The 27,061-nt window shown below is 31.2% G+C and overlaps 6 protein-coding genes across 12 annotated transcripts; 2 read left to right on the top strand and 4 right to left on the bottom strand.

Annotated features, from left to right (window-relative positions):
- The first annotated feature begins 49 nt into the window (after positions 1-49).
- On the top strand, positions 50-1,106 carry LOC114804808 (uncharacterized). The gene is made up of 4 exons (XM_029044676.2): positions 50-176; positions 466-558; positions 618-683; positions 773-1,106. Exons 2-4 carry the CDS (start codon positions 529-531, stop codon positions 962-964), a joined length of 288 nt encoding a protein of 95 aa, XP_028900509.1. The 5' UTR covers positions 50-176; positions 466-528; the 3' UTR covers positions 965-1,106.
- Positions 1,107-1,239: 133 nt separating this feature from the next.
- LOC105218943 (nucleic acid dioxygenase ALKBH1) lies at positions 1,240-2,688 on the bottom strand. The gene is made up of 4 exons (XM_011194826.3): positions 2,671-2,688; positions 2,455-2,596; positions 1,852-2,387; positions 1,240-1,799 (listed from the first exon to the last, which is right to left on the bottom strand). The coding sequence occupies exons 2-4, from the start codon at positions 2,554-2,556 to the stop codon at positions 1,343-1,345; spliced, it is 1,095 nt and encodes a 364-aa protein (XP_011193128.1). The 5' UTR covers positions 2,557-2,596; positions 2,671-2,688; the 3' UTR covers positions 1,240-1,342.
- Positions 2,689-3,132: 444 nt separating this feature from the next.
- Positions 3,133-6,547, bottom strand: LOC105218944 (KH domain-containing, RNA-binding, signal transduction-associated protein 3). Of its 2 annotated transcripts, none has more exons than XM_029044674.2 (6): positions 6,290-6,547; positions 6,108-6,229; positions 5,683-6,026; positions 5,543-5,626; positions 5,152-5,231; positions 3,133-3,494 (listed from the first exon to the last, which is right to left on the bottom strand). In XM_029044674.2, exons 1-6 carry the CDS (start codon positions 6,447-6,449, stop codon positions 3,469-3,471), a joined length of 816 nt encoding a protein of 271 aa, XP_028900507.1. In that variant the 5' UTR covers positions 6,450-6,547; the 3' UTR covers positions 3,133-3,468. The 2 variants fall into 2 exon arrangements, with proteins under 2 accessions (XP_028900507.1, XP_011193130.1); XM_011194828.3 differs by lacking the exon at positions 3,133-3,494 and adding an exon at positions 4,278-4,900 and having other exon boundaries at positions 6,290-6,544.
- A 1,451-nt stretch (positions 6,548-7,998) lies between these two features.
- Positions 7,999-8,792, top strand: LOC105218941 (nuclear nucleic acid-binding protein C1D). Its single transcript, XM_011194822.3, has 2 exons — positions 7,999-8,349; positions 8,409-8,792. Exons 1-2 carry the CDS (start codon positions 8,125-8,127, stop codon positions 8,634-8,636), a joined length of 453 nt encoding a protein of 150 aa, XP_011193124.2. The 5' UTR covers positions 7,999-8,124; the 3' UTR covers positions 8,637-8,792.
- Positions 8,793-10,870: 2,078 nt separating this feature from the next.
- LOC105218940 (glyceraldehyde-3-phosphate dehydrogenase) lies at positions 10,871-12,302 on the bottom strand. Its single transcript, XM_011194821.3, has one exon. It carries the CDS (start codon positions 12,293-12,295, stop codon positions 11,297-11,299), a length of 999 nt encoding a protein of 332 aa, XP_011193123.1. The 5' UTR covers positions 12,296-12,302; the 3' UTR covers positions 10,871-11,296.
- On the bottom strand, positions 12,196-27,040 carry LOC105218938 (leucine-rich repeat flightless-interacting protein 2). 6 transcript variants are annotated; one of them, XM_011194819.3, is made up of 7 exons: positions 26,884-27,040; positions 25,824-25,957; positions 18,297-18,596; positions 17,867-18,230; positions 17,638-17,793; positions 17,389-17,573; positions 12,196-15,778 (listed from the first exon to the last, which is right to left on the bottom strand). In XM_011194819.3, the coding sequence occupies exons 2-7, from the start codon at positions 25,908-25,910 to the stop codon at positions 15,668-15,670; spliced, it is 1,203 nt and encodes a 400-aa protein (XP_011193121.1). In that variant the 5' UTR covers positions 25,911-25,957; positions 26,884-27,040; the 3' UTR covers positions 12,196-15,667. The 6 variants fall into 6 exon arrangements, with proteins under 6 accessions (XP_011193121.1, XP_011193122.1, XP_011193120.2 ...); XM_011194820.3 differs by having other exon boundaries at positions 26,802-26,935; XM_011194818.3 differs by lacking the exons at positions 25,824-25,957; positions 26,884-27,040 and adding an exon at positions 22,092-23,724.
- Between the last annotated feature and the right edge of the window lie 21 nt (positions 27,041-27,061).

Here is a 27,061-nt window from a genome sequence, read left to right as displayed (position 1 = left end):
TTGAACAATCATTTATCATAGATATATTAACCAGCAAATTCAACACAAAAGCATGTAAAACTCAGAGTAAAAATTAAAACACTTTCTGAAATAATTTTACATTAATATGACCATTTACACATTACATTAATTTAATCCAAGTTTTGAATTTCGCAACAGTCGTGATCAAAATAAGAGTAGGTAAAAATTATCATTATCATAAATTTATAAAGATATTTCATATTTGTGTACGAAAATATTTTTATATAATTAAAATTTAGGTTATTCGGCATGTTTCACAGTTGCTCTAAATACTCAAAATGAAAATTACTTTCACAATTATTTCGAAAATAATTATGAACACTTCACAACCAATGACAAATATTAAGAAAGAATTGTTATTTGGTTGGATGACAAATTAAAATTTTTTAGTGTAAAGTTCAATTTTTTACGTACAAATTTGTTTCATTCCATTTTATATTTTAGTATAATAAAAGCATATATTTGTCAAAAGATTAATAACAACGATACAATATTGAAGAACAACACATGGATTATTATATTTACGATCCGAAAACGGTATTTAATGAGCTGAACAAAAATAAAATATCAAACTAATTTATTTTTTTGATTATTAGGACGATTTTACCAATAAGTCAGTTATAATGACTCGCAGTTCGCATAACAAAGCTTTATTAGCACAGGCAAGTTCTGAATTTACTTGTATCGTAGAAATGTGCCACAAATCAACGAATGTATCATCTAAATATCTCATTGTTTTCACTTTCAACAGAATTCAAAACAACGTATCCCGGTGAAGAAAATTCGATATTATTTGTGGCCTTTTGTTTTCGGCGTAAATCTGTATGATTTTCTGGGTCTATGTCATCTAGTGCCAACACATAGTCTTCATCTTTCACGTCCGTTTTTAATGAGCACCTCCCCCTTCCAAGTTTTCCATAAAAAAGCAAACACAGGAATATGACTTGCCAATGATTTCAAATTGATAGGGAACATCCTTTTATTTATAAATTGATATTCCTGTTACTTTTTGTTTGTGACACACTCAATTAACTGTAATTAACAATTTTGAATTAAAATATATTAAACTGACGTTGGTTACTGTATCTTTTGTATTTATGAGTATAGTTGAAGATATTTTTTGCTCGCAATTTAACTTACTGTTGTGATTATTTTTTGCAATAACCAATCTATTTTCAGTGTCCTGAATGAAAATCAATAAAAAAAAAGACATTTCCATTCTTCTCTTAATGTGACATATATTATATACAATATACATTTATACTTGTAACGTGCACGTATCGTCTTAAATAATTAAAATAATAATACTTATAATAAAAAATCAATTATTATTTGCATTATTCTTTTTTAAATCTTCAGTATTACTATTCAAATCTTGTTCCAAACTTGGTAGTTTGGTTTCACCAGCGTTTAATACTTGTCGCACATTAATATTAATCCGAGCATAATTAAGGTAGTTTTTAAACGGTAACCAAAAGGTTTCGTCAATTACTTGTTGATATAACGTTGTATCTATACCAAATGTATTAACCTTATCAATAACCACTGGTTCGATTCGGGCCCTTTTACAGCTGGGTGATTCTGTGGATATGGCACTTTCTGTGTGAACAAGATTATTCCATGGTTCATCGCTAGCTTTCATTACACGTGGAACAGCATGATAGCATAAACGAGATTCACCCGACATGACGAGCACATCTCCACTACGTAAGTATACAGCCAATGGCGAAACATCTTTTGTTCTTCCACCGATTAAAAATATCGCAGTTTGTCCAAAACTTAAATAATAAAATCATTAAATAAAAAATGATAAATTCTATTAAATTTTACCTAAACGAGAACAAAGGAGCTGTCCGATTAGGTTCGGAATGATCTGTATGGGCAGAAAGTGTTGTACCGATGGGATAAAAATTTACAATCGCTGCCTGGCTTTCATAGAACTTGAAACCTAAAGCCGAAGCAAAGTATGCACTTAATGAGGCAAGATCATTGGGAAACACGCCACGTTTTTCGTCAGAGTACAATTTAGAATCCCAATCGTGATGATAACCAAGAGTAGCCCACCTCATTGAGATGTTCATACGGCGAATTTCATCCATGTCATTACTTGTTTGCAAAGATCGCCACCAATCATCAAGTACTTCTGCGGGAAAGAGATGTGGGCTTAGATTATTTACGTTTGGACTTCGCGAATAGTCTTGTAAACACCGAGCCATCCAGTAACGTTGACCCTGCACAGTGAAAGGATTTCGTATTACAATAACGCCCGAGGTGTTTAGACTATAACAGAGCCATTTGTTTACAGGTTCCAGACCTGGAAAATCCTCAGTTACATGTTGAGGCGCGTTTAAGTTCACTTGTTGTATCTGAAGTAAATAATTTAGTTAGTTTTTAATCCCTTAAGTTTCACGCATGAAGTAAAAATGAATTTACCTGTGCGGCAAATTCGTGTACGCTTTTATCGAGATCGATAACAGAACTAAAATCTGGAACTGGTAACTTCCTTTTGTAATATTTAAACCTTTCTTTAAACATTTTAAAACTCACATAAAACGCTAGTTATTTCTGAAAAATACTAAAAAGAAAATAAGAAACATATTAATACAAACTGTTCAGCTGTTTTCGTCAGATTTATATGTATGTACATACATTAGTTTATTTAATTTGGCAGCACTTCCCTCAGGTTTAAATGTATGTATGTATCAGAGACAAAAAGGCGACAATACAAATTGTATTAAAAACAAATGAATTTGATATTTACGAGTATATCCGCTATAAATGTTTTGCTTACTGTTTTCTTTTGATTTTTTGGGAACATATCTGTTTTCCTTCAATGCTGTCAAAACAAGTAAATCAGGTTTACATTCGCGAAAATAGGCTATTTATCGAAACCTAAAATGCGCTATAGATGTACATGAATATTAACCTTTTTTGTAACCTGAACATGACATATGTAGTATTTTCCCACACGGTTAAGTCAAGTTGCCAATGTTAGTTGTTACATACGCTCAAATCTTTCATGTTACGGTTGAGTTTGAAAATACAAAGTATCAGAATAGACAAATACTGTAATAGCCTAAATAATAAGTATAAATTAATTAACAACGAATATAAATATTTAGAAAACTTAAATGTCTTTATTAATTAATATTATTATTATTTGTATATAATAGTTTGTTCCACAACACGGATTCAAAACTGAGTAGGTTCAGTAACCAATAGTACGAAACATGGAAAGATCCACCATAACCCAAGCTCAAGATGCAAATAAATACATACATTTGTACATATTGATAAACTCATTAAGCATTTGTAATAGTGCCTGAAATTTATCTTTGTTAACTTTTTATCCGCATGAGATTATCCTCAATTGTATGGATTACTTCGAAATTGCTGACACCTTTCCATAGGGATTCAGCTGGAGGTACATTCAATAATATACCATCATCAAGGGTGTATAGTTGCTCCGAATCCTAATTTAAATTAGAGAAAAATATGATATATGTAAATGTGTTTTTGACTTTTAAAATAGTAGCAACGGAATAAAATACAAATTTAAAATATTACATTTAAATTTTTTGAAATATTATATTTTATTAACTTGAAAACGTCTAACTAATGGATGGAATTTTTTTATCTTTAAATTTGCATAATCCATAGTCCAGTTGAAAATAATACGTGCAGATGCAACTTCAAAACTGTTTCTAACTAATATGAAACAGTTCAGTCAGAATTTGTTAGATTTTGATTTAGAGATAAACAAACTTGGTTCTTCTAGTGTGTGACGTTCTGTATTTAAACCAGGACTTACTGCAAATTTTCAACACAAAGAAATTGTTGTGATATAAACAATTTTTTGTAATTATCGCAAACAAACATAATTTAAAGAACATTACCGTTCAGTGATTTGTTGAGGAAATATTACGTACTTTACCATCCTGGCTCAGCATAAAAATTAATCGAATATCGTTTTTAAGACTATTGCGCGTGTCAGCCTATCGCGATTCAAATCTTTTTTGTGTTATTTTTGATCATCGATAGAGTTAGATGAGGCGAACCAATTAGTAAAACGTTTTGATGACTTAAGATCTCTCTCAGCTCGTTATTAAATCCTGTGTTGAATTAGTTGCATCCATTACCATTTTAAATATATAAATGCCTTACTATCATGCTATAAACCTGGTTGATTTTTTCATAAATTTTTTTTAAGTAGAAAAGAAAATTCAATATATAAAAATATATAGTTATACTAGCTCTTATGTTACTGAATTATAGAATTTTTATTGAAACATATTGGTTTATGAGACAGACTGTTTCGTACAAATTATTTGTTTTAAAATATTATCAGTTTATAATTTCGCCAATTATAAGTTTTATAATTTTTTATACATATGTATGTGTCTAAAGGTTTATGAAATTCGAAAGTTATTACAATTTGTTGTTTTATTGCAGTAACACACATAACATGATTCGAGAAAGAGTTTTGTATATTATAAATATATTATTTCTTTTAATATTATAACATTTGTTAAGTTATTCAGATAAAGAGTAAACTATTATTAATTGTATTGTTCTTTATTATTATTTGCACACGAATTCTAGAGGACCTACATTTACATTAACATCATTCAGTATTCAGTTTATTACGAAAATTGAGTGATTAATATAATATTATTATTATGTTTAAATTTTTTTATTATTTTTGTGTAGTAGTTAGTTATGATTACAATATTTGATTCAGAAAGGTTTATACCAGCATCAATTTATTTGTATTTCCGTATAATACTTTGATATATTGGTTTATAAGGTTTAACTGCTGTCTCGCGTGTACGCTTAAATCCAGATCCAATTACCGTAGTTGGTGGTCGTTTAATAGGCACTGTTGATGGGATAACTTTTACTTAATTATTTCTAATTTATTATTTTATAATTTATATTAAAACAAAGTTATAAAAAATTTAAAAATATTTTTTATATTTGATTTTTCACTAAATAATATTGTGTTATTTATAATGCCCACGCCATTTATATATATATATATATATATATATGTATATATTATATTATATTATTTTTTTATTTAATACTCTGTGCGAATAATTTTAAAATGTACATTTAAAGACAACATACCTTTTATATATGGTGCTGGAATTGTACGCTTTGGAATTCGAGGTTGATATTCAATTATTTCTTCATATTGCTCCTCTAAACTGAAATATGAAAAAATTAAGGGGATTTATAATAACCAATAATATTATCACAAAAAATGTGTATTTAAATAGATAAATGAAAGATTTTTATATTTGCATTTTTCTGTTTTTGATAGCAACTTTGAGATTAATTTCCTGATTTCAAATGACTATTTGCATATGAATTAAAAAAAAACTCATTTTATTTTCACCAATGACTTTAAAGGATGAGCCCATTGAAGAAGAAAAAATCATTATTATTTTAAAATATATCCATAAAGAGTATTTATTTCAATAAATTTTAAATTTTATAAGTTGTCAATTACACTTACCTCTCTTGCGGAACACCGTGATGTTTGATTAAATTTAAAAATTTAGATGCACCTTCTCCAGTAGAGAACTTATTAAGTACCGTTCTGAAATATTTATATTTTTAATATTACCGTATTAAAATTATTGCAATGAAACTTACTTCGAATAAGATTCGGCAGATTTCGGATCTATTTCCATAAGTTCACGCAGTTGTTCCTGCGAAACTTCGTCGTTTTTATCTGGTACAAGATATTTACGTATTTCAGCTAAAGCATAAGCAATTCGAGCATGTGCCTCGGCTGGAGTTGCTACAGTGCTTATTTCAATGAAGAGATCTCTATTTAAATGCGCATGTTGAGGATCACCGGATTGTCTCAGTTCTTCTTCCTTATTGCGGTCGCGCATTGAACCACGACCTTTTATAATTATTTTACACTGTGTCTCTTCGTGTAAGCGCCGTAAAGAATTACCTTTTGGGCCCAATAGTTTTCCTGTAAAGTTGAACTGGAACAAAAATAGTTCACATATATTTGTATACATTACATAGGAAATATTAGTTACTTAATTTAAGGTAATATTAGTTACCTTGGGATATTGCTTAACTGGAACAAAGACTTTTTGCGTAATTTTCATTGGTTTTTGTTTATATACGTCAGCTAGGTATTCTGTGCCTGGTATTCGGCCGGTGGTATACACCCGTTCAATTGCTGAAATTATAAGTTTTGTCAGTTAAATTGGTCGCATATAACCCTACTTAGATTTGATACCTTCATCAATGACCTGAACGCACAATGGAAATTCGCTACCTAAGCGTTCGCGTTCCTCGTTCAAGTCTGCAAGAAATTTCTGAGCAACTCCATTAATACGTGGGCCTTCATATTCTTCATTTTTTCGTGTAGCACCTTCTTCATTAAAATTGCTGGCCATTTTTATATTTTTAACAAAACTTTTTCTTCAAGCTATTACACACACAAGAGAATGTCATATACAACAAACTTCTGTAGATAAAACTACCAGTGTTGCCTAACAATTTTCTGTTACATTAAGTACTTATGGGCTGATAGATACTCACGTACGTATCTAAGTAAAGTGCTGAACACAAAGACGACGACACGACACGACGTAGCGACGGCTGATCACAAATGTCGCTTTGAAGACGCGTCTTGAACATTTTGAAGACGGCAGCGACATATCAAACAGCAATTTCATTGTTGCCGTATTAAAATCTTTCACTTCAATAAAATTTACATATTTAGGTTAAAGTGAAATTATTTGTGCAAAAAATGTAAAAATGGTCGATTTATTTGTTTTAAATAATCGATTGTTATTATAAATGATATATCAAAGTTATTTTAGGTTTCTGCTGGCAAAATAACGTCATACTTATTAGAACTTTGAATAATTTTACATTTCACTTATTAGTGGCAGCTCTACAGCGGCCATTGCCGTCGGCAAAATTAGAAACATTTCTAATTTGGCGACAGCGAAGACTTCAACCCTTTTGTCGTGAAGTCGTGCTGTTGTCAAAAAATCTGTGCCCATAAGAACGCTTGTATTTTAATATTTGACAGATGTCGCTCGTCGCTTGTCGTCTTCTATGTGTTCAGCACATAATGGTTACGTAAACTTATTAATTATTTTATTTGAGTAGTGCAGTTTACATAAGCTGTATTCGATTGGTCACTTTTCTGTTGACGCTACTCACTTACCAAATATTTTACTTGTTATTCAGTTGAATTCGTACAAGAGATAATGCAGATAGCTCAATAAAAATTATTTAGACGCCTTTCACACGGGCAATTTTTGTCGCTGCAATTCTTAGTTTTATAGGAGAGGGGGCGACGAGGAGAGGAGAATCCCGCCGAGTCTGCTGTGTTCAGGAAACACGCTTTGTGTTCTTATTCGTAACAGTTCGCTGCTACGTAACAGTGTTGTATTTGCGCACATTTTAAAATTAATGTATACAATATATTTGAAAATTTGACTTTAATCACTCAATTTTGTATGTAATTTGCAAATACATATAGAAATATACATAATATAATTAAAATGTTTTAGAAAATTAAGAATAGCGATAAAAATTAGTTAATGAAATATATTTTTTTGCTTGGAAACGATGCGTACAAGAAGTTGAGAAAATTATATGAAAGAGTATGACAGAAAAACACGAACAGAGTTGTCGAACAAGAATTGCTCGTGTGAACGCAAGGGGCGACAGCAAAAGAGAATCGCCCGAGAATTAGCAACAAAAGTTGCCCGTGTGAAAGTGGACTTTCATGCTATGTCAATCCAATATAGCTATTATTTCTAAAATACTTATTTGGCTTTATTCATTATATAACTATATGAATTGTTAATTATAAATACAAATTATATTTATGTTTGTGCTGGCTTTTGTATAAATCAGAATATAAAATATATTTTGATATACATTCTTCGCCTTATATTAATACCATTTTGGTAATTGTGGGTTAAGTTGGAAGTTAGGACAACACTGTTGAGATAACGAAATATCTGCAAATTTTAGGTTAATTTTGGTGGAAGTTGTTTTGAATTACATATTTTGTGGGTATTTTATATTTTAGAGGTTTTAAAGAAAATCATGGATTTTGGTGAGCTGAGGAATGATGAAAAGTTTACGAAGACAGTAAACAACTTTTCAAATGCCTTAGATAAAATAGAAAAAAGTATTAGCACAGCTGTCGAATTAAAGGATTTCGAAGAACTTTCAACACAAGAAAAAGTTAAACTGGATAATTATCTTGCATATGCAATAAACTCGCTATATTGGATGCATGTTAAATTACGTGGAGATGATCCTAATGAGGTAGTTTTAAATTTGTTATTATTAAAACAACTATACATTTTTTTGTTTACCCTAAACAGCATGGGATAAAAAATGAACTTTCCCGCGTGCGTCAAACTATTGTACGCGATAAACAAATATATGAACGCAATACCATACGACCGGTGATAGACAAAGCCGCTGCTGGACGTTTTATTAAGCATGGACTGCATGTAAGGTTTGATGAAAATGGAGATCGGCTTAATGAAAACTCCACAAATAATAAGATGGACCAAGATGAAGACATAACATCCACTGCAAATTCTTAGTCAATAGTAATGAATTATCATATTAAATGTATGATATATTTTTAATTATAGGAAATCAATGATAATTAAAATGTGTGTAAATCTGCTTTTTTATAAGTTTAAATCGTTTTATCTTAATTATAATAAATTTATTGTGAAAAATATGTAAAAAGATAAGTGTATCATGTAAGTTTTTAAAAAGAAAGTTTACAATTAAGCATTCATTATTTTAATAATGTTGCTATAATCATTGAAAAAGTTGACTAACACTTATAGAAATTGATATAGTATACATTGTGCATTGTAATATCAAATAACAGCAATAATAGTTCACCATTCCAATTGTATGTCTAACTAGTTGCACACAGATGAAGCCTGTAATATGACAGAATAATATTACTCTAGAGTTTAGACCATACAATAATGTTCCTTGATTTGTGCTGAAAAGCAGTAATATATGTACATGCCTCGCTGCGGCTACATGCACCAAATGAAATTGTATATCATACCGAATCCTTTCCAAACAGTTTTTGCTAGGGAACGATTCAACATTTTGCCGAGGAAACTTTACATTTACCGTAGAAACACAAAGAAATGTACATATAAATACGTAGTTAAATATGTGAAGGTGAGTCATTAGAGAAATCCAAACAAGTAATGATGAAATATTCTTATTATTCTCACACATATGACCATATTTATGTGAACAACAGTAAATTTCCTGGAAATTTGTATAAAAGGCGTGCCTAAATATTCATACTTACATATATTTACCACGTATGCAAATTCGTAAAAAATTAAATTGGGCAATAGGAATAACTTCAAATAAAAATATTATTCTTTTTAATTTGGTATGATTATATAGGTATTTATGGTAAATATTTAAAAAATTGCTTGTGAATTTGACCTATTTGATCTTGCGACAAATACACGTCACAAAACATGTGTAGATTTTTATATTATTTAAGCGTGTGACAAAATCAATGTCACACAAATAATAAGCACGAGTATTTAATATATGTACATATGTATATACATGCCGGCATTTTGCTCTTAATTTATTTGTTTATTTGCCAAGTGTACGCACAACTTTTATTTTATTGATATTTTTTCACTTGCGCTTTCATCTGACAAACAGGTATTTAATAAGGATATGTATATGTTCTTATATATGTATGTATATAACATAATACGATACAAGTATACACTAAATGTACCTATGACCTCTGTTTTGACCCTAACTTTGTATGTACAATCATATAATGTTATATGGAAATATTAGTCAACCATATGCATACTATGTATTGTATATACATACATATATTGAAACACAATTATTTGTATATACGAACAGTCATAATGTCAAATACACTTCTATATACCTACTTTTCTAGATACATTTCTAGATCAACTGAATTCCCTTTCAATCTATCGACGATTACATACATACATATGTATGTACCTGTATAAACTATTTGTCTTACATATATAAAAAAGTCGATTTCATAACATTTTTTTATATATGCATATGCACATATGTAGCAATATTGTGATAGCATCTAAACAAATATTTACATATTTAGAAAAATATATTTGTTTAAATATGATTGCTTGATCTTTTGCTCTATCAATTGATAAGTAACCGGAGGCTTGTCTATATTGTTGCCGTAAACAAATTAATAAAATTTATGTTATTTTTTATTTTGGAGATAAGCTAAATTTTTGAGCTTTGTAACCAATGAAACCAACGATTGACCTATACCTGCACATTTTCACGTCCGCCTGGAACACATTTTTGTGCATAGACAAGTATTCCTTGTACATATGTACTTATTTGCTTACCAACAAAGCTTCATTGCAATCTTTGACCATTATTTAAGTAAAAACAACAGAAGTTTTAATATTTCAATTGTAACATTTATATTATTTTATATATAACAAGAATTACAACATATCATCATATAATTTGCACATACAAATATTTTAATATAGCTTTAGAAAGCAGTAAATTTGCAATTATAACAATCTACAGATTCAAGATACAAATGAATAATAACTTCACATTTGTTGCGACACAACTTTCTCTCTATAATTCTAATCCATATACTTGTTCCTTTTATATGCAGAATTTCTCTCGCCAAAATACAATTTCAAGAGCTTTATTGCTGCTACAATGAATCGCTCTCTATAGGTTCACTACTTTTCTCTATACTATCTCGTTTACTTCCTCTGCTACATACATATGTATGTATGTGCGCATACCATAAATATATATGATTTTATAGCCAATGCATTACATAATATCAACTACGTGCTAAAATAATATAAGCCGAACAATATGTGTTAAATGTAACATTATCTTTGATATTTGTTATAATGCTCGCTTTTAGTCCTGTCCCCTCTATTTTTCATTTGTATGTTTCACAATTTTCGAAGGAAAAAAATCATATTTGGTTCTTTTTACTTAACATGTCATTTATTAGAGATAAATTAATTTCAGTTGGATTATCTGATAATTAGTTGTAAACATATTCATACTAATTTATTTTCATTTTGTACAGAAGCAATGAGGATTTTAACTCGCTTATCGGGATTAAATGCTGTTCATCTATTGTATGTATACGTTTTTTAAACCCATAAAAGCTGCAATACTTCTGTTTTACATTGTTCTCGTATCCACTTTAGTCCTTGCTTTGCATGTATTTGATCAGATCGATGACACGGTTGGAGTAGCCGAATTCGTTATCGTACCATGAGATCAACTTCACGAATTGATCATTCAGGGGAATACCAGCCTTAGCGTCGAAAACTGACGAGTGTGTGTCACTGACGAAATCGGTAGATACTACCTCTTCATCGGTGTAGTCCAAGATTCCCTTCATTGGGCCTTCTGAAGCTTCTTTAACCTTTTGCTTGATTTGGTCATAAGTAGCTGGCTTGCTGAGACGTACAGTCAAGTCAACAACAGAGACATTTGGTGTTGGCACACGGAAAGCCATACCAGTCAGCTTGCCGTTCAATTCAGGGATAACCTTGCCAACGGCCTTAGCGGCACCAGTTGAAGCGGGAATGATGTTCTGGGCAGCACCACGTCCATCACGCCACAGTTTGCCGGAGGGACCATCAACGGTCTTTTGGGTGGCAGTAGTAGCATGTACTGTGGTCATCAAACCTTCTACAATACCGAAGTTGTCGTTGATAACTTTAGCCAAAGGTGCCAAACAGTTGGTGGTGCAAGAGGCATTAGATACGACCTTCATGTCAGGGCTGTAGGCGTCCAAGTTGACACCGCAAACGAACATTGGTGCATCGGCAGATGGTGCCGAAATAATGACCTTCTTGGCACCACCCTTGAAGTGAGCAGAAGCCTTGTCGATTGTGGTGAAGACACCAGTCGATTCTACAACGTAGTCAGCACCAGCGCTAGCCCAGTTGATGTTGGCTGGATCGCGTTCGCTGAAGACAACGATTTTCTGGCCATTGACAACCAGAGCTCCGTTATCAGCGGCAACGGTGCCCTTGAAACGACCATGGGTCGAATCGAATTTGAACAAGTAAACCATGTAGTTTACATCGATGAAGGGATCGTTGACGGCAACAACTTGGGCACCTTTCTCGACAGCGGCACGTAGTACCAGACGACCGATGCGACCGAATCCGTTAATACCGATTTTGGACATCTTCACTTTTTTTCACTTGGCTTATTGACTTCAATTGGATAAGTTATGAAAAGAACTACCGTTCAATTCACCAGCAGAGAAACAACTGAGAACTGTAATTCACCCGTTGCAAAGCAATGCCAGAGAAATAGCATACCGGCTATCCCCAATGTCACTTGAAGGGCATTCGAATTCATCCACCAAGTTTTGCAAATTGCTGCGCTGGTATTTTCCAACCCATTAAAACTTTACGTTTGTTGGAGCAGGACAGCTAGTTGAAATGTTTTCTGCGTAAGCTTTTAAAGTATTGCCAGCTACGTAAAAATCAAAGCCGATAGCCACCTTCTAAAACAATTCATTTTTTAATTTGTATTTGAATCTGTAAATGTCTAAACTTGCATTTAAATACGATGTTTAATAAAATATGTTTATTTGCTTTTAATTAATCTTTCTAAATATAATAATAATATCTATAATTATATAAAATTGCATTTACATAGATAATTAACCATCTGTTACTTTTGTATTTTTATATTTTTCGTTTTTACAATTTTATAAATCTAATACGTATTACAAAAAAAAAATTAAAGAAAAATAGATACATACATTTCAGCTTCTTCCATTTTGAGCAATCTATTCGTTTGATATAAGAAACCTCCACAATGTTTTTGCTATATATTAATCGAAATATTAAAATAAGAACAAAAAATAAGGTGGAGAAAATCTTTTGCCAAGTCAAACAATGTGACCAATTCCATCAGTTCTTTTAAAATTATAGGAAAGCTTTAGATACATTTTTATATATTAAATTATAAATAAATAATTTATTTATTGACTTTAAGGAATTGACTATTAATCTTGGCTGCAGGGAAGTCAAATAGTGTTACTTTTCTTTCGGCTATAGATGAAGAATGGTGGTAGGTACCACAGTACTCGCATTATCCTTCGCTGAATGACACCGTTTCTCTGAATTCTCATTGGCTGCCCCTACATTACGTAATTTCTCCGCACTACCACCCACTGTAAAATGACTTTTATTCCACCCTTTAGGATGATAAAAGAAATAAGTATCGTTAAGGAAGAAAGTTCAATTTGACATTTCCTTAAAGTTTGTGAATTCCAATTTGAAATTCCACTATGCTTGATTTTTAGTCCTGTCGACAAGTTAAGCGATGCTATAATAGTTCTATCGGGTATTTATGGCGTTAGTAATGTAGATCACATGCGGAAGCCACGTTAGCCACGTGAGGGCTTGGTATGTGGTGTGCGGAAATCCGGAGTAGTAAGACATCGTTTGAATTTATAATTTCGAGCGTTTTTACTACTATGTTGTTACAGCAAAGTAAAATCCTTGGTGATTAAGTACGTTATTAGAAATTTGTAGCATAGTTGCACATTAATAAAAATACTTACCTACAAAACGCTATTTGAAAATAAATTAACAATGATTTTGAAGATGTGTATTAAAATTAGTTTATTTTTTAATTAAATAATATTTTAGTAACTTTTTTTTTACAAATTTCCAATTAAATTACGTAGAACCATATTAATTAATCTCTTTATGCCTTTATGCACATCTCTTTAAATGTGGACGAAGCATAATCAATATCAATTTATTAACAATGTGCAGTGTATTTGTAATAAAAGTAAATGGAGTAGCCGGGCTCTTATGTGTCTGATGTCGTGTCTATGTAAATATTTACGCTTGGCAAGATGTTTTTTAACATTTTATTATTTATTTTTTTTTTTTACTTTTATTTTGAAACGACTTCTCAAAAACTAATTATACTAGTATTATTTCACTTTTGTAATATACGAAATTTAAGTACTCTAAATTTTATATTTTTAGTCTTAATTTTTTTCACAAATTTTTGAATTATTTTTTGTTGTCAACAGACAACTTTAACTGATAAAAATAAATATGTATGTAGTTGAAGACACAACTGAATTTCGCAATTAAGAATCATACTTAACTAAAAGTTAACGAAAATTATTAGTAAACAAAGCGTGTATTAAATTTACTGATCATGGCTTTAACGTTGTTAATGAAAACATATTATATTATTTTAATTATTATACAAATGCAAATACATGAAGAGCATGTATACAGATGTGCAAAACTCGTGTACTACTAATCGAATTTGCGAACAATAATGACCACCAGCCTATTAACGTTAATTTTTTATATATACTTTGCGAAAAGTTTTTTAAAACCAAATAGTTAACTGCTTTTAATTAAATTATATAAAAACAATAATAAAAAGGTTTCATTCGAAAAATCTTGTGGTTATTTTTTTAATCACAGAAACAAATATTTCACTTAAGTTCCTTTTAAGAAAACCATAACAATATTTGTTGTGGCTAATTAATTTCTGCTTGCTTGTTTGAGTTGAATTTAAATTATATCTCAAAATGACTAAAGTGGTCGAAGTAGGTATCTAAGTCCACAGATATGGTTATTCATAATGGTAAAACAAAATAAAATATAATTTCTAAAACACATTAAAAAATTTAAATAAGTTGTTTATGCGTCCCCCCGGCACATTTACAATGCATTTGTACAGAAATATGCATTTATACGCCTTTATAGTTAAACCGATTGTGTATTTCAGTTTGATATTTTTTCCTTTTCCGTGTAAATTTTGAAATTTTAAGCAACATAATTTATGCCCGTATAATTCTCGTATGTGTATTTATATACGTCTTTATGCACATTTATGCGTAAGTCCATCGATTTAGAATATCTATGCGCAGGCAATTTATTTGTATTAGTTCAGTTGTCATGTTTTTGTTGTTGTCATAATGGCATACAATGTTGTTGTGTTTTATATTATTTTGTTTTAAATTGTGATATTCAATATTAGTTAGTATTATATTTTAGCAAACTTAAGAACTTTTTACATTTTGCCTTGTTATTAACTACTGACAGTATGCTCCTAATAAATATGTATGTAAATGTACATACATACATACTTACATACTACGGGGTAAATATTGTATGCTTTATGCACTTAACTTCTATTTATGTATGTTAATAAATATTAAATTGATTATGCTGTTACTTTTAGGCGACATATGTAAGTATGTAATTGTTTTTAAATTTTCTGACTATCCATGTTGCAATGCTAAGTGACAATCAACGATTTGGTTCAAATCGCACGTGTCATTAACACTCTCATTTACGCATTTTCGATTTAAGCACACATTCCCCGACACATGGTTAATTTTAGCTGCTGAATAAGGTGTCTGTGTTCGTATGTTTGTATAATGACGTCACTAAGTCAATGTATGTAAGCTGGTTTATGGTTCACAAATTTCGCAAGTTTCGCCATTATGTTTGCATTTATCTATGCTGTAAGTGTTTCTGGTCGTTGTGGCATGTATTGATTTCGGTCAGAGATCCTTAAGCAATGCGCTTTTAGCATTCTTTAGTTTGTCTAGGCGCTTCAGCAGGTGATTATTTGAAGTTTCCAATTCCTCCATACGTTCCATGGCCTCGCGATTCTACAGAGAATTGCAATTTAGTTTTTGTCAATAATTCCACATTATATAAAATAATTTAATAAATATGCAACACTTTGAGGTTAGTCAAGTACATAACTTATAACAGAAAATGCATTGTTATCAAAAATTAACACAAATCAAAGGAACTTAATTTAAATGAATTCGTATTAGGTGAATTCTGCCTACAAACGGATATATGTTATGTATATTATTTAACTATATTTTATTTAGACAAATCAGAAGACATGTAAATCATATGCTTGCAAACTTATTCGAAATTAACAAATAAACAAATGACAAGTAACAATTTATTATATTTAGAATAATAAAAAATTGTTAGAATAAATAAAAAAATAATAAAACATAAACTAATTCACGAGTAATTCTTGACCTTTACTGAACTTTAATAGTTGCTTATGTATTTTAAAGCAGAATTTTATAATTTTAATAATAAATGAAAAATTTCGATTTTTTTCACTTTCATATAAGAGAGTTATGAAGTAGGACAATATAACATTTTTAATAAAACTTCTAAAAAGGTTACATTGTCAATTGTGAATTATAATTATTATATATAATTAATTGTATTAACTTTAAAAGTGATTGACAAATATATATTGTCTTTCTTTGATAGTTTCCTCGAGAGGGCAAAAAATTTTGATTTTTATTATTTCTTTCTTTTTTAATAATAACATTCCAACACTTAATGAAAGGTGAAGTGAGAGTTTTGGTCTAAAATATACTACAGTAGAATTCCGATTATCCGAAGGCATTCCTCTCGGCTCTATTTGCTATTTTAAAATTTAAAACTGTTTATTCTGGCGAAGAAATCATTGAGTATTTGAACAGAGATAATGAGAGAAGATAATGAAGAGACTAAAACTGGAGATGTATGTCAAGTACCATCTCACGCAGACGATTTTGAAGCTCTAGATGTTGCTTTTAAATGGTTTAAAGAGAGGATGAATCGAATCCCGGATTACAGTTGTTACAATTGAAATGCATCAGCGACTAGGCCGTAATGAAAATATGTGAATCAAAGTTCAATCACAAGTTATTTTCAACCAATATTTTAATTTATATATATATATTATATATATCGTATTATCTAAACGATGCATGTAAAACCCATTACAAAAAAACAATTTGTTTAAATTAAAATATTGTTTAATTTGCTTTAAAATTGATTATCCGGATATTCAATTATCAGGAATCCCTTTAGTTTTATTTGATCCCTATAATCAGGATTCTACTGCACTTGAAAAACTCTTTTGGGTACGCAGCTTTCGGCATGCTACAGTTAGAACTTTTATTAATTAGGAAACTGGGAGAACAAAGTACATGTATATACATATATATTATGAAATGTATAACTGTACCGTAAGCTATATTGGTTTGTAATGAATTATTTTTTTATGTTTAGTTTAAAGCACTTAGGTTTTGGCTTTTGTTAACTATAAAAACAATTTACTCATATCTATTGGCAATGACATTCATCCCAAAAATGTATAACTAATAATTCCTAAATTAAATTAGAAAAATATGTATTTTAATAGATATATTAATATAAAACTATTGGAGAACATAAAATTTTGTAAATGTGTTCTTACTTCTCTTTGTAGCTTTCTCCGTTCGATTTTGAGTTCAGCTTCAGCCTTTTCTGCCGCTTCCGCTGTGCTTTTATAACGTATAACTTGCGTTTCTGAACGTGCCAAGCTCGCTTGTAAACTGGCGATTTCTTGTTCAGCCTTTTGCAGTTTATACTTGTAGTCCGATATTATTTTATTCGCCTCTCCTAAACATAAAAAAATAAATATATTTAACAACTTTAATAATATAAACAGAGCTTTGTTATTTACTTTGCGCTTCATAGTCCTCGTCAGAACCTGATGGTCCGTTAAGCGAATTGGAACGCCCCTTGCCTTGGCTCTTGTAATTTTCTAATGTCTCCTGCAGCTTTTGCACTTCTGCTAAAAGTTGTTGTTTCTCCTCGCTGAACTTTTTCAGTCGCACATCTGGTAGCATAAATGCATGTAAATATAGATTTTGAAAATACATAGATGTACAATGAATAATAATGTTACAAACCTAATGAGCCTTGCACTGAACCTAACAGCTGAGCATTTTCCACACTGACTAGAGCACGTTTTGCATCGGTACCCTCTTCATTCTCTACGGCCACAATAACTAAGCCCTGATCGGCGATTAGTTTATCCCGTTCAGTTAGTTGACCTTGCACCAATTTAAGTTCTTCACTTAATTTATCCAGATTCCTTTTTAGCGCATTGCAATCACGTGACTTATCCTTAAATTCACGTTGTAGCTGGGCATAAGATTCCTCCACCTCTTCTAGTTTATCCTTCAACAGTTGTATTTGATACGTTTGCGAAGCTCGTTCGTTATCCAACTGTGCATTGGCTATCATGGCCTTACGAAATCTCTCCTCGACGTCCTGCATTTGAATAGACAAAACATTTCTTAAATTTCACCACACATTTGCTTAGTTTCGTACACTCACCTTGAGCTCATGTCGTATATCGCGCAGACTGCGCCCTTCTTCTTCCAGTGAATCTTCACTGCTGCGTCGTGATGACATTGAGTTGGCTCGTGTGCTGTTGAGCACTGCGCCCAGTGGTGAGCTGCCGACGCCGGTTGCGAGCCGTGACCGCGATAACGGGTCGATGCCGCTCGAGGTGTGCATGTCAAAAACACGATCTGCATTTTGCTCTTGCTCCTTTTGTTGGCGTTCCAACTCTCGCATTCGTATTTCACGTGCTTCAGCGCGCGCTTGTCGGCGAGCAGCCAAACGGGCCTCGGCCTGTAAAATAAATGTGAAGATTATAAATATGAATAAAAATTATTTGGATTTCTCTAATGAGATATGCTGAGTTAAATGTGTAATTTTAAATGAAATTATGTGATTTAAATGAGTTTACAGTGGTGAGATTATAATTAGAAGCGGGGCCCTGGGGACCGCATTTTATGTCTTCATAACATTCAAGTTATTTTGTTACTTGTTTATTATTTTTAATTTCAAATAGTTTCTAACTATAACGCCACCACTGTATGTAATCCCAACACTAGACTGAGCAGGGGAATATCAAACATCAACTCTTTTAAATAGAAAATGTTTCAACTTTACTCCCTTCTAAACTTCTCAATATTCTCTTTAAATATCAAATCTACGGCAAAAAAATAATTGAAATTTGAGGACCAATTGACAGAAATAGAAATTTTAATTACACACACTTTCAAAGCTAAATAAAGACACAAAAAGATTAGATAGAAACAAAATACGAAACTGCTAAGTGACCACTAAACGACAATCATAAAAATCCTTAAATTAAGCAGGTTTCAATTTTGAGAAAAAAAATTGAGTTTTTTCTTTAATTTAATCTTTTTTATTTAAGTGGTTAGGTGGGTTTCAAAAATGAAAATTTTAATTGAAAATTTAAAAGTTTTATCTAATTAAATAGAATTATATGTTTAAAATATTATCCAAAAATATCAAATAAATCCGAATATTTTAAGAGATATACCCTTTACAAGTTTCGCCCGTATGTATGAATGTAAAGTTTTAAACGCGTTTATCTCAATGCTCAATTTTTCAAGTCGGTGAACACCATTTCGTTCAAATTTTGCACACATCTTTAAAATATTATTATCTAGTTAATGAACGAAGGATTTTTTTGTATTTTTATAGCAACTATTATTTTGTAGCCAATATATACCGAAAATTTGATAAGCGAGTTTTTGGTTAAAATTCTGTCAAAAATACAAATTTTAATATTTTCCTTCATTCATTAACTAGATTTATCCATTTACTATCGTAATATTTTTGGTTTATTGATTTTAGATCAACCAATAATGACAAGAGCTTTGATTCGGACACATCATAGGAGATGAGGTACCAATACTATTTAAATACCTATCTTTGATATGCTGAATTGTTTAAATGAAATACATATATGATTGTATAACAAAAAAATTTTAAAATACCTTCTGAAACCCACCTAACCCATTAAAGCAAAAGTCAAATCGTACTGCAGTAATCGTAATCATATGAAATAGTTTGATTATCACTATAAATCTTGACACGCTCACGATGGAACTATTTTGACTAATAAAATCGAAATTTGTAGACAATTAATTTCAGGTATGGGCATGTTGGCAATTTATTGCGAACTTATTAGAAAGTATACATAAATACATAAATAAAATAGCTTAAGATTTACTTTCTTTGTTTAAACAGAAAATGTAATAAATCGATACAAATTTAACACTCTGAAAAAAAATATTGCAATAGCTGTGAGTCACTACAAGATTGGCGCCTTATCGCATCCGTTAAATGAATGCTAGATTATTTAAAAAAAGTATACTACGTAAAATGCAAGTTATTTCTATACATTTATATACATATGTATGTATATATACATTTCGTTTCATATTGAAGTCTTAAGTAGATATTTATCAAGTTTTATACTAAATGTATTTACTGTAAATGCATTGCGACAACTATTTATTTGCACCTTTTTCAATTAAAGCACGGACATGTACATATATATGTACATATATACATTTGTTTGTATGTTTATACAATTCAACGATGGCGATACGTTAAGCAAACGCACTCACTTGAAGATTACGTCATCACTAGCTTAACAATTTGTCGAAAATGTTGGAGAAAAAACAAACGACGAAGTTTTGAATATTATAGCTTGAAAATTGTCTGTTGACTTTCGTAATAAAGGCATAATCAAGAAGCAATCATGAACAGTTGATATACACAGAATACATATGTATATACAAATCTACATATGTAAATATATAGACAACCATGAACGTTAATAAGTAAATCTAACATATAGCTTAAAATAATTTGTCATATAGCAGCATATGTGGATCTAATGAATCACATACAATTATTCCATTTCAATTGCTGATGATTTGAATTCGCATACAAAAAAGTTTAACGTCCAAAAAGATTTAAAGTCAATAGTTAAGATCACTTTTTATTGCTGGCTAACATGGTGTCTTGCGCGTTCTAGTTACGACTTCGGAGATTCTTGATTCCTACGACAGACGGGTCTACGTAACCATAACAGTCCCGAATTTGAATGCAGCTAAGAACTGTTACCTTTGAGGTTACAACGATAATTAACTACTTGAAAATTGTGTTATGAAATTGAAATTTTAACACGTTCGCTGGTTTCTCCAATTTATAAACAACATTTTCATAATTAAAATTAACACATTACTAAGCTGTGAAGTGTAAACGGTTGTTAAACAATACATGACGCGTCGAGAATTAGGAAAAGGAGAAAAAAATGAAATGGGCAATTCCACAAGTTTTTAAGCGTTTATTTGATACGAAATAAATACTCGAATTTTCATTTTGATCATATAATATAATTTCTTGACAAATCTTTAATATCCCTAAACTTAAAAAGCACACAAAGCACAAGCAAGAGTTATTCATATCCAGATTTAGGTGTTAAATGATAGAAAAATCATTACAAGATTTTCTAAACTTTGGGCATGGTAAAAATAAGAATTTAAATAAATCAATGTGGTTCCCATTTATATTCAACATTAAATGAAAACGAAGCAGTAACCGTTGATTTGAATAAATAATACTTAACTTTTTAAAAGCGAATCGAAAACTTAAATCGCTCTTCCAAAATGCTCATATTGCCTCATTTAATTTAAAAAAACAAATTTACATTACAAGCTACTATAAAAATTAAGAAAAATCATCGCTCCTCATTGGAGCAGCTTAAACCACAATAAATATAGCTAATCAGCATTTACTTGTATGTACTCATACAAATGTACGAGGTTTGTATATAAGAATTAAAAAGTGCGTGAATTGTATACATATTGTATAGAGCGATGAATTAATACTGTTATATAATTACATTCTAAATGAATGTGCTATTAATACCTAATTTGAAAAAAAAAAATTGAGGGATGAAAAAATGTAAAACCTTTTAAATAGGAATTTTTATAAAATTCGTAAAGTTTTTGATTATGTTTTTGTTTTTGATCAAAAAATTTAATTATTTAATAATATAAAAGATGGTATTCGGCAAAAAAAATATATGGAAAAAACAATAATTCAAGAATATCTTCTAAACTGTGAGACTAGCTGTCATCTAAACAAACTACCAACAGATATTTTTGTGTTCTACACATAACCTTCAATGTTGACGAAATTAATAATACAATTTGTGTGCACACAACAAGAAAGTCTTACCCTAAATGAGTAATCACAAGAATGTGTGTGCACTAATCAATGCAAATATTTGCTTACAATACGATTGGCTTCTCCCAGGAACTGTACAATTAATTCATCTTCGGGCTCATCAGAATAATAATAACCTTCATCACCATGATCATTGTTATTGCCAACAACTGCGGCATCATCAACAACATTTTCATTATTGCTTTCTATGCGTGCTGTGGAACTACATTTTAACAATGGATTAGGCTCTGCTTCAACATCAACAATACGGCGTGGTGTTATGGGACAGTATGAATCAACGCCATCTACTCGCGCAGTTGGATCGTCGTTGTCGGCACTCAACACTAAGTTAGTCGGTGTAAGTTTTTGCTTATCACTTGCATTGGTTGGCGCATTATCAGTGCTCACAATTGGCACACAATCACTGTCGACGACGCTCGCAACATTCGACGATCTTGTGTTAATGTCATGAGCATGTGTGTCGCTTATTTGGTCATTAAGAGAAAATGTACCGGTAATATTTGCACGTTCTCCAACTTCACCCTTCTTGTCCGCAACTTGTGTGTTGGGAAGATGATGAGTGTTATATTTTTGAATGTTCGCATTTCTTTCGACATTGTCGTCAACGTCGTCGTTTGCTATGCCGCCGTCATCGTCGTCGGCGTCGCCGTCGCTAGCGTTTAACTCGTCTAACAGGTCGGCTTCGCAATAGTCGAATCCCTCCTCGATGAGTTCATCATTACTATTCGTACTAATACTTGTTGTGTACTTTTTATTTAATTCACAATCGTTGTTGTTTTGTTGTGTCTCCTTATTAGAAGAATCTGTGGCAATGCATTTATCATAATTTTTCGTACAATCACCAACACGGGACAGGTCGTTATTGTTTAGAGCATCTGACATATTGTGACAATTTCCTTTATTTTTTTATTTTTTGTTTTTACTAACACATCTAATACGTTTTTAAATAAGCTTCTTAACACATTGAAACTGGTTAACCCTTGAGCTAATTTTTTTATTATTTAACTTTTGTTTTTGTATTTTTGGTATATCTTGCCAGCTTGCGCGCCGAACTGGCTGAATTAGTTACTGTTGTTGTCAAATACAGCTGTATAGCCCCGACTTATATAATATTTTAAAATTTATCACAAAAACCACAAAAAGTTTTTACGTTCTTTTCGCTCAACTTTTCCATTTTTTTATTAATTTTTTGCCACTTGGAATGTGATAAGTAAATGTTTGTTGATTCTTTTACGATTATTTATACGAAGACTAACCGCATGTACGTACTCATTGCACGAACGTCTAGAAACTGACTGAAGAGTCGCTTGATTGGCTCGCTAGAGAGTGCGAACTTCCAGCGCGTAGAAGTGATATGTGGACGGGGATTAGCGTTAAAGCTCAAACTTAAACAAATATCGGTGACAACAACGATATCCAAAACGGCAAATGGCAAAGCAAGTTGGATGTGAAGCCGAAGTTTTGAAATTGGTAAAAATTATAATTGAATGAAATATAAGGTTTGAGAAAAGAGCATTGCATTCGTTTGTTGGGTTGATCGATTGCTTGGGTTGAATCACCGATATTGCTAGCGAGGAAGAGAGAACGTAAAAGAGCGTCAAAGGTAAAAAGAGTGGCAAATAGCGAAGTGGAGTGGAGTGGAGTGCTGAGTAACTTCAGTTTCATATGCATGTTTGTAAGAATGTTGATATGATCATTAGGGTGGATCAGAACGAATGGTGTCTTTGCATGCATGATCAGAATTGCAGATCTCCAGAAAATGTAATAATTAAAAGATTTTTCATATTAATTACAATTATATAAAAACGACGATTTCAATCCTATATAGTTGTTCAAGATGAAACCCCTATATATGACTTTTATTGTATATCATGAATTGAAGATAATTAAAACCTATTGCAGATTTTAATTATAAAATTTTGTAGTTTGAAGATATAACAAATCGAATAAAATAATATAAAAATGAAATTTCAAGTCAAAATAACAATTTCTTTAAAACAAGCAAATAAATCCACAACATTTGGAACTACACTAATAGTCAGACAAGCAATTTTGTACAATCCGTATACCTGTATAATTTTAGTGCGTACCCACAGTTATATACTCACATATTTATTTTATATGGTTGTATGTTAGACAGATATGAAAATTACTCAAGAGATCTAACGTTTAATGCCTAACTGTCTTTGTTGCAGTTGCCTTCAGTTAAGTATCAAGAAAATGCTTAAACATTTGTGGAGACATTAAAAGACAAGCAAAAAATTAAACAGTTTCGAGCATAACTGGCAGTTCATTTTTTGCTGAATTAAAAATAAATTCAATTCAGTTAACCATCGCAAAATATCTAATTTATAAAATATCTAATAAAATACAGAATAAAAAAAATACAAATGCAAACAAATGTCTATATTATATAAAAAATTATTCGAATTTAAGAAACGGTATTTAAAATGTGTTTTTTGTACTAAAATACGTATCAATGATCACCTATGTATATGATTGTCGCTTGAAGAAGAATTAATTAATATATGGAAATATTAGTATCTAATACAAATCATTATTCTGTAGTAGAAGAAGCTAACGAAGAAGCTTGCTCTGAGTACTAGTTGTAATGCTAAATGTACTGTTAATATTTACTTTATTTTTATCTAATTCATTATTTAATATGACAATAATTGAGCGGTATGTTGGATTAAACTGTATTAAGCATGACTATGTATGTGCTGAAATCTGTTGTTTAGCTTTAGATGTAGAAGTTGTGGAGGTATCCACTGTGACTTTTGGTCTATTATGTCGTCCTGATATCGTGTGGTCCCACCGATAAAAATGGTTTTGGCTTTATTGTCACTTCCGTGGTGCAGATTTGACAGTGCTTGGTCGATAAAAATCCTAGAGCGTTCCGGTTACGTAGAACCGATTTTTGTGGGAACGGTTGTTCATTACAGATAAGGTGTACTCTGTTTGCCTCTTTAACAACGCTCTTGTACTGATAGAAGTGACATACTTTCTCAGCGTATACATGGTTATGATAACCTAACTCCTGCTTCTTGTAATTTTAAGCAATCCAGGAGTAAATGACTCGGTGCACCGAAACAAAGTTTCAGATCGGACAATAATCTAATTTCCCCAAAGTCTCCATTTAGAGCATGTGACACCTTAATCTGCAGTGATCAGTATACATACAACGGTTCAAACCATAGTTTGTGACTGGGGAGGATAATGATATGTAAAGGTTTACTTGCTCTATTGTCCTGGTGTAATTTTATATTAAAAGCGATTATAATTGAATTCAACGTGACCTTCGATTTAATTTGATACTTCTTTTTACATTAAAACATCAGACCTATTTATTATAGTGTCCTTTGTCGGATATAAATATGACTCCGTTTCTTTAAGACATCTTAGAAATTAGAAATCTGGAAAGTAAATGCAGCAAATGACGACTATTAAAAAATTTCGATCAGCTGCCATATATTCACATAATAAAATACCATGTGCTTCGTAATCAATTGAATTTTTTTTAATTTCAGTCATCCTATTTTCTGTTGTTACATTTATAAAAACAAGTATTAATTCTTAAATATCTCAAACACTCATGTAACTCTCAGCAGCTCTGCAGCTAAGCGGTGTTCCGAAATATTTAGACAGTATCAGGCAGGTTGTTTGATTAAGAATACATGAATTCAATATGATCTAATTAGATTCTTACTTGTTATTTTAATGTGGTGAAGCAGTGCCACGAATTATGCACTACTTTGTTAGTCTAGTAAATGTACTCACTTCTTTTGCTATTTGATCCAATGCTTGATCTTCAGCATTTATGCGTGAATTGCATCGACGTCTGCCAACAGCTCCACTGCTGTCCATATCTTCAAAAACCTGGTATTTTATTATATACCAGTAGAGACTTTAACCTACGAAAATATAGAATGTTATTAATATAAAGAACATGTGAAGAACATGCATAAGTATATACTTAAATATTTGCGGTGCAAATGCATATATAGCGAAAAAATGGAACTGACTATAATGGTGTTGTTTTGCACATTGCCGTATAGTTAATCGAATTGGAAGTTAGTCGCACCTAGTTGCAGTTTACATACTATCAATGCTCATTCTAATTTGAAGCCTTTTAGGGGTTTTAATGTGAATAAGCGCAGTGACATATTTTATTTATATGTTCATATATAAGCGCACACGTTTATCAAGTTAACTAAAACAATAGTCAAGGATATACACCGACCAATCGGGGTGTTTTAGAGAACTCACAAAATGTATAATACAGCATAAGATTACATACATATAAACTACTAATTCGTTTAATATTATTTTAAACTCAAGCTTATTGATTGATTTCCAACGATTTGTTTTTAAGGATAAATAAGTTATATCATTGACTGACACATGAGTTTTTCTTCGACAAAGAGCAATAAAAACGAGATTGAAAAAACAGAATATTGCTTTCTTAAGTAGCGGCCAACACCTTATACTTTTGTACGTCACTCTAATAGGACATTAATAGGCAGATCATATAAACATGAAGTCTTGTTGGTAAAAAATATATGAGATGATAATAAAGTTTCTAATTGAAAGTGGAATATGTTTCACTTTTTATAAATGCAATGCTTTAACTTGCTCCCCATCTATATTCGTTTGAAACTATAATCTTCACTACCGCCCCCTCCAAGTAATCTTTTATTACTTTTCTCCTCTTACACTGCCCGTACATTCGAAATCTATCACATCAACGTCACTCACTCGGTCAATTTCTACCATCAAGCACCGCCGGCAATGAGTCTAAAAGTCCGTTCTGTAACAAGAAAACACACATTTAACTTACAAACCAAGGCTGCTGCTGCTAAATTTAAAGTTTTAAGTATTTCGCTTTATTTTTGTGTTTTCTTTCCGGAATTTGTCGGTCGGGTTTTAAGATTTTGGCACACACACACTCTGACAGAAATACAAAAGCTGATTTCCAGTGTTGCAGATGCATCTCATAGATAGACAGAGCTGCCAAG

The sequence above is a fragment of the Zeugodacus cucurbitae genome, chromosome 5, assembly GCF_028554725.1.
Source record: "Zeugodacus cucurbitae isolate PBARC_wt_2022May chromosome 5, idZeuCucr1.2, whole genome shotgun sequence".
Taxonomy (NCBI): Eukaryota; Metazoa; Arthropoda; class Insecta; order Diptera; family Tephritidae; genus Zeugodacus; species Zeugodacus cucurbitae.
This window is presented reverse-complemented; position numbering and strand designations above follow the sequence as displayed.

Bases quoted from the DNA above. Each gene is read 5' to 3' on its own strand.
- LOC105218940 (XM_011194821.3), bottom strand. From the start codon at position 12,295: ATGTCCAAAATCGGTATTAACGGATTCGGTCGCATCGGTCGTCTGGTA.
- LOC105218941 (XM_011194822.3), top strand. From the start codon at position 8,125: ATGGATTTTGGTGAGCTGAGGAATGATGAAAAGTTTACGAAGACAGTA. The intron at 8,350-8,408 runs GTAGTTTTAAAT...TACCCTAAACAG, and splicing joins GTGGAGATGATCCTAATGAG to CATGGGATAAAAAATGAACT.
- LOC105218938 (XM_011194818.3), bottom strand. From the start codon at position 22,925: ATGTCAGATGCTCTAAACAATAACGACCTGTCCCGTGTTGGTGATTGT. The intron at 18,231-18,296 runs GTGAGTGTACGA...ATTCAAATGCAG, and splicing joins ATATACGACATGAGCTCAAG to GACGTCGAGGAGAGATTTCG. The intron at 17,794-17,866 runs GTTTGTAACATT...TTATGCTACCAG, and splicing joins TTCAGTGCAAGGCTCATTAG to ATGTGCGACTGAAAAAGTTC.
- LOC105218944 (XM_011194828.3), bottom strand. From the start codon at position 6,449: ATGGCCAGCAATTTTAATGAAGAAGGTGCTACACGAAAAAATGAAGAA. The intron at 6,027-6,107 runs GTAACTAATATT...TTTTTGTTCCAG, and splicing joins CAGTTAAGCAATATCCCAAG to TTCAACTTTACAGGAAAACT. The intron at 5,627-5,682 runs GTAAGTTTCATT...TAAATATTTCAG, and splicing joins TCTGCCGAATCTTATTCGAA to AACGGTACTTAATAAGTTCT.
- LOC114804808 (XM_029044676.2), top strand. From the start codon at position 529: ATGGATTATTATATTTACGATCCGAAAACG. The intron at 559-617 runs GTATTTAATGAG...TTTGATTATTAG, and splicing joins ATATTTACGATCCGAAAACG to GACGATTTTACCAATAAGTC. The intron at 684-772 runs GCAAGTTCTGAA...CACTTTCAACAG, and splicing joins ACAAAGCTTTATTAGCACAG to AATTCAAAACAACGTATCCC.
- LOC105218943 (XM_011194826.3), bottom strand. From the start codon at position 2,556: ATGTTTAAAGAAAGGTTTAAATATTACAAAAGGAAGTTACCAGTTCCA. The intron at 2,388-2,454 runs GTAAATTCATTT...TATTTACTTCAG, and splicing joins TACACGAATTTGCCGCACAG to ATACAACAAGTGAACTTAAA. The intron at 1,800-1,851 runs GTAAAATTTAAT...TTATTATTTAAG, and splicing joins GCTCCTTTGTTCTCGTTTAG to TTTTGGACAAACTGCGATAT.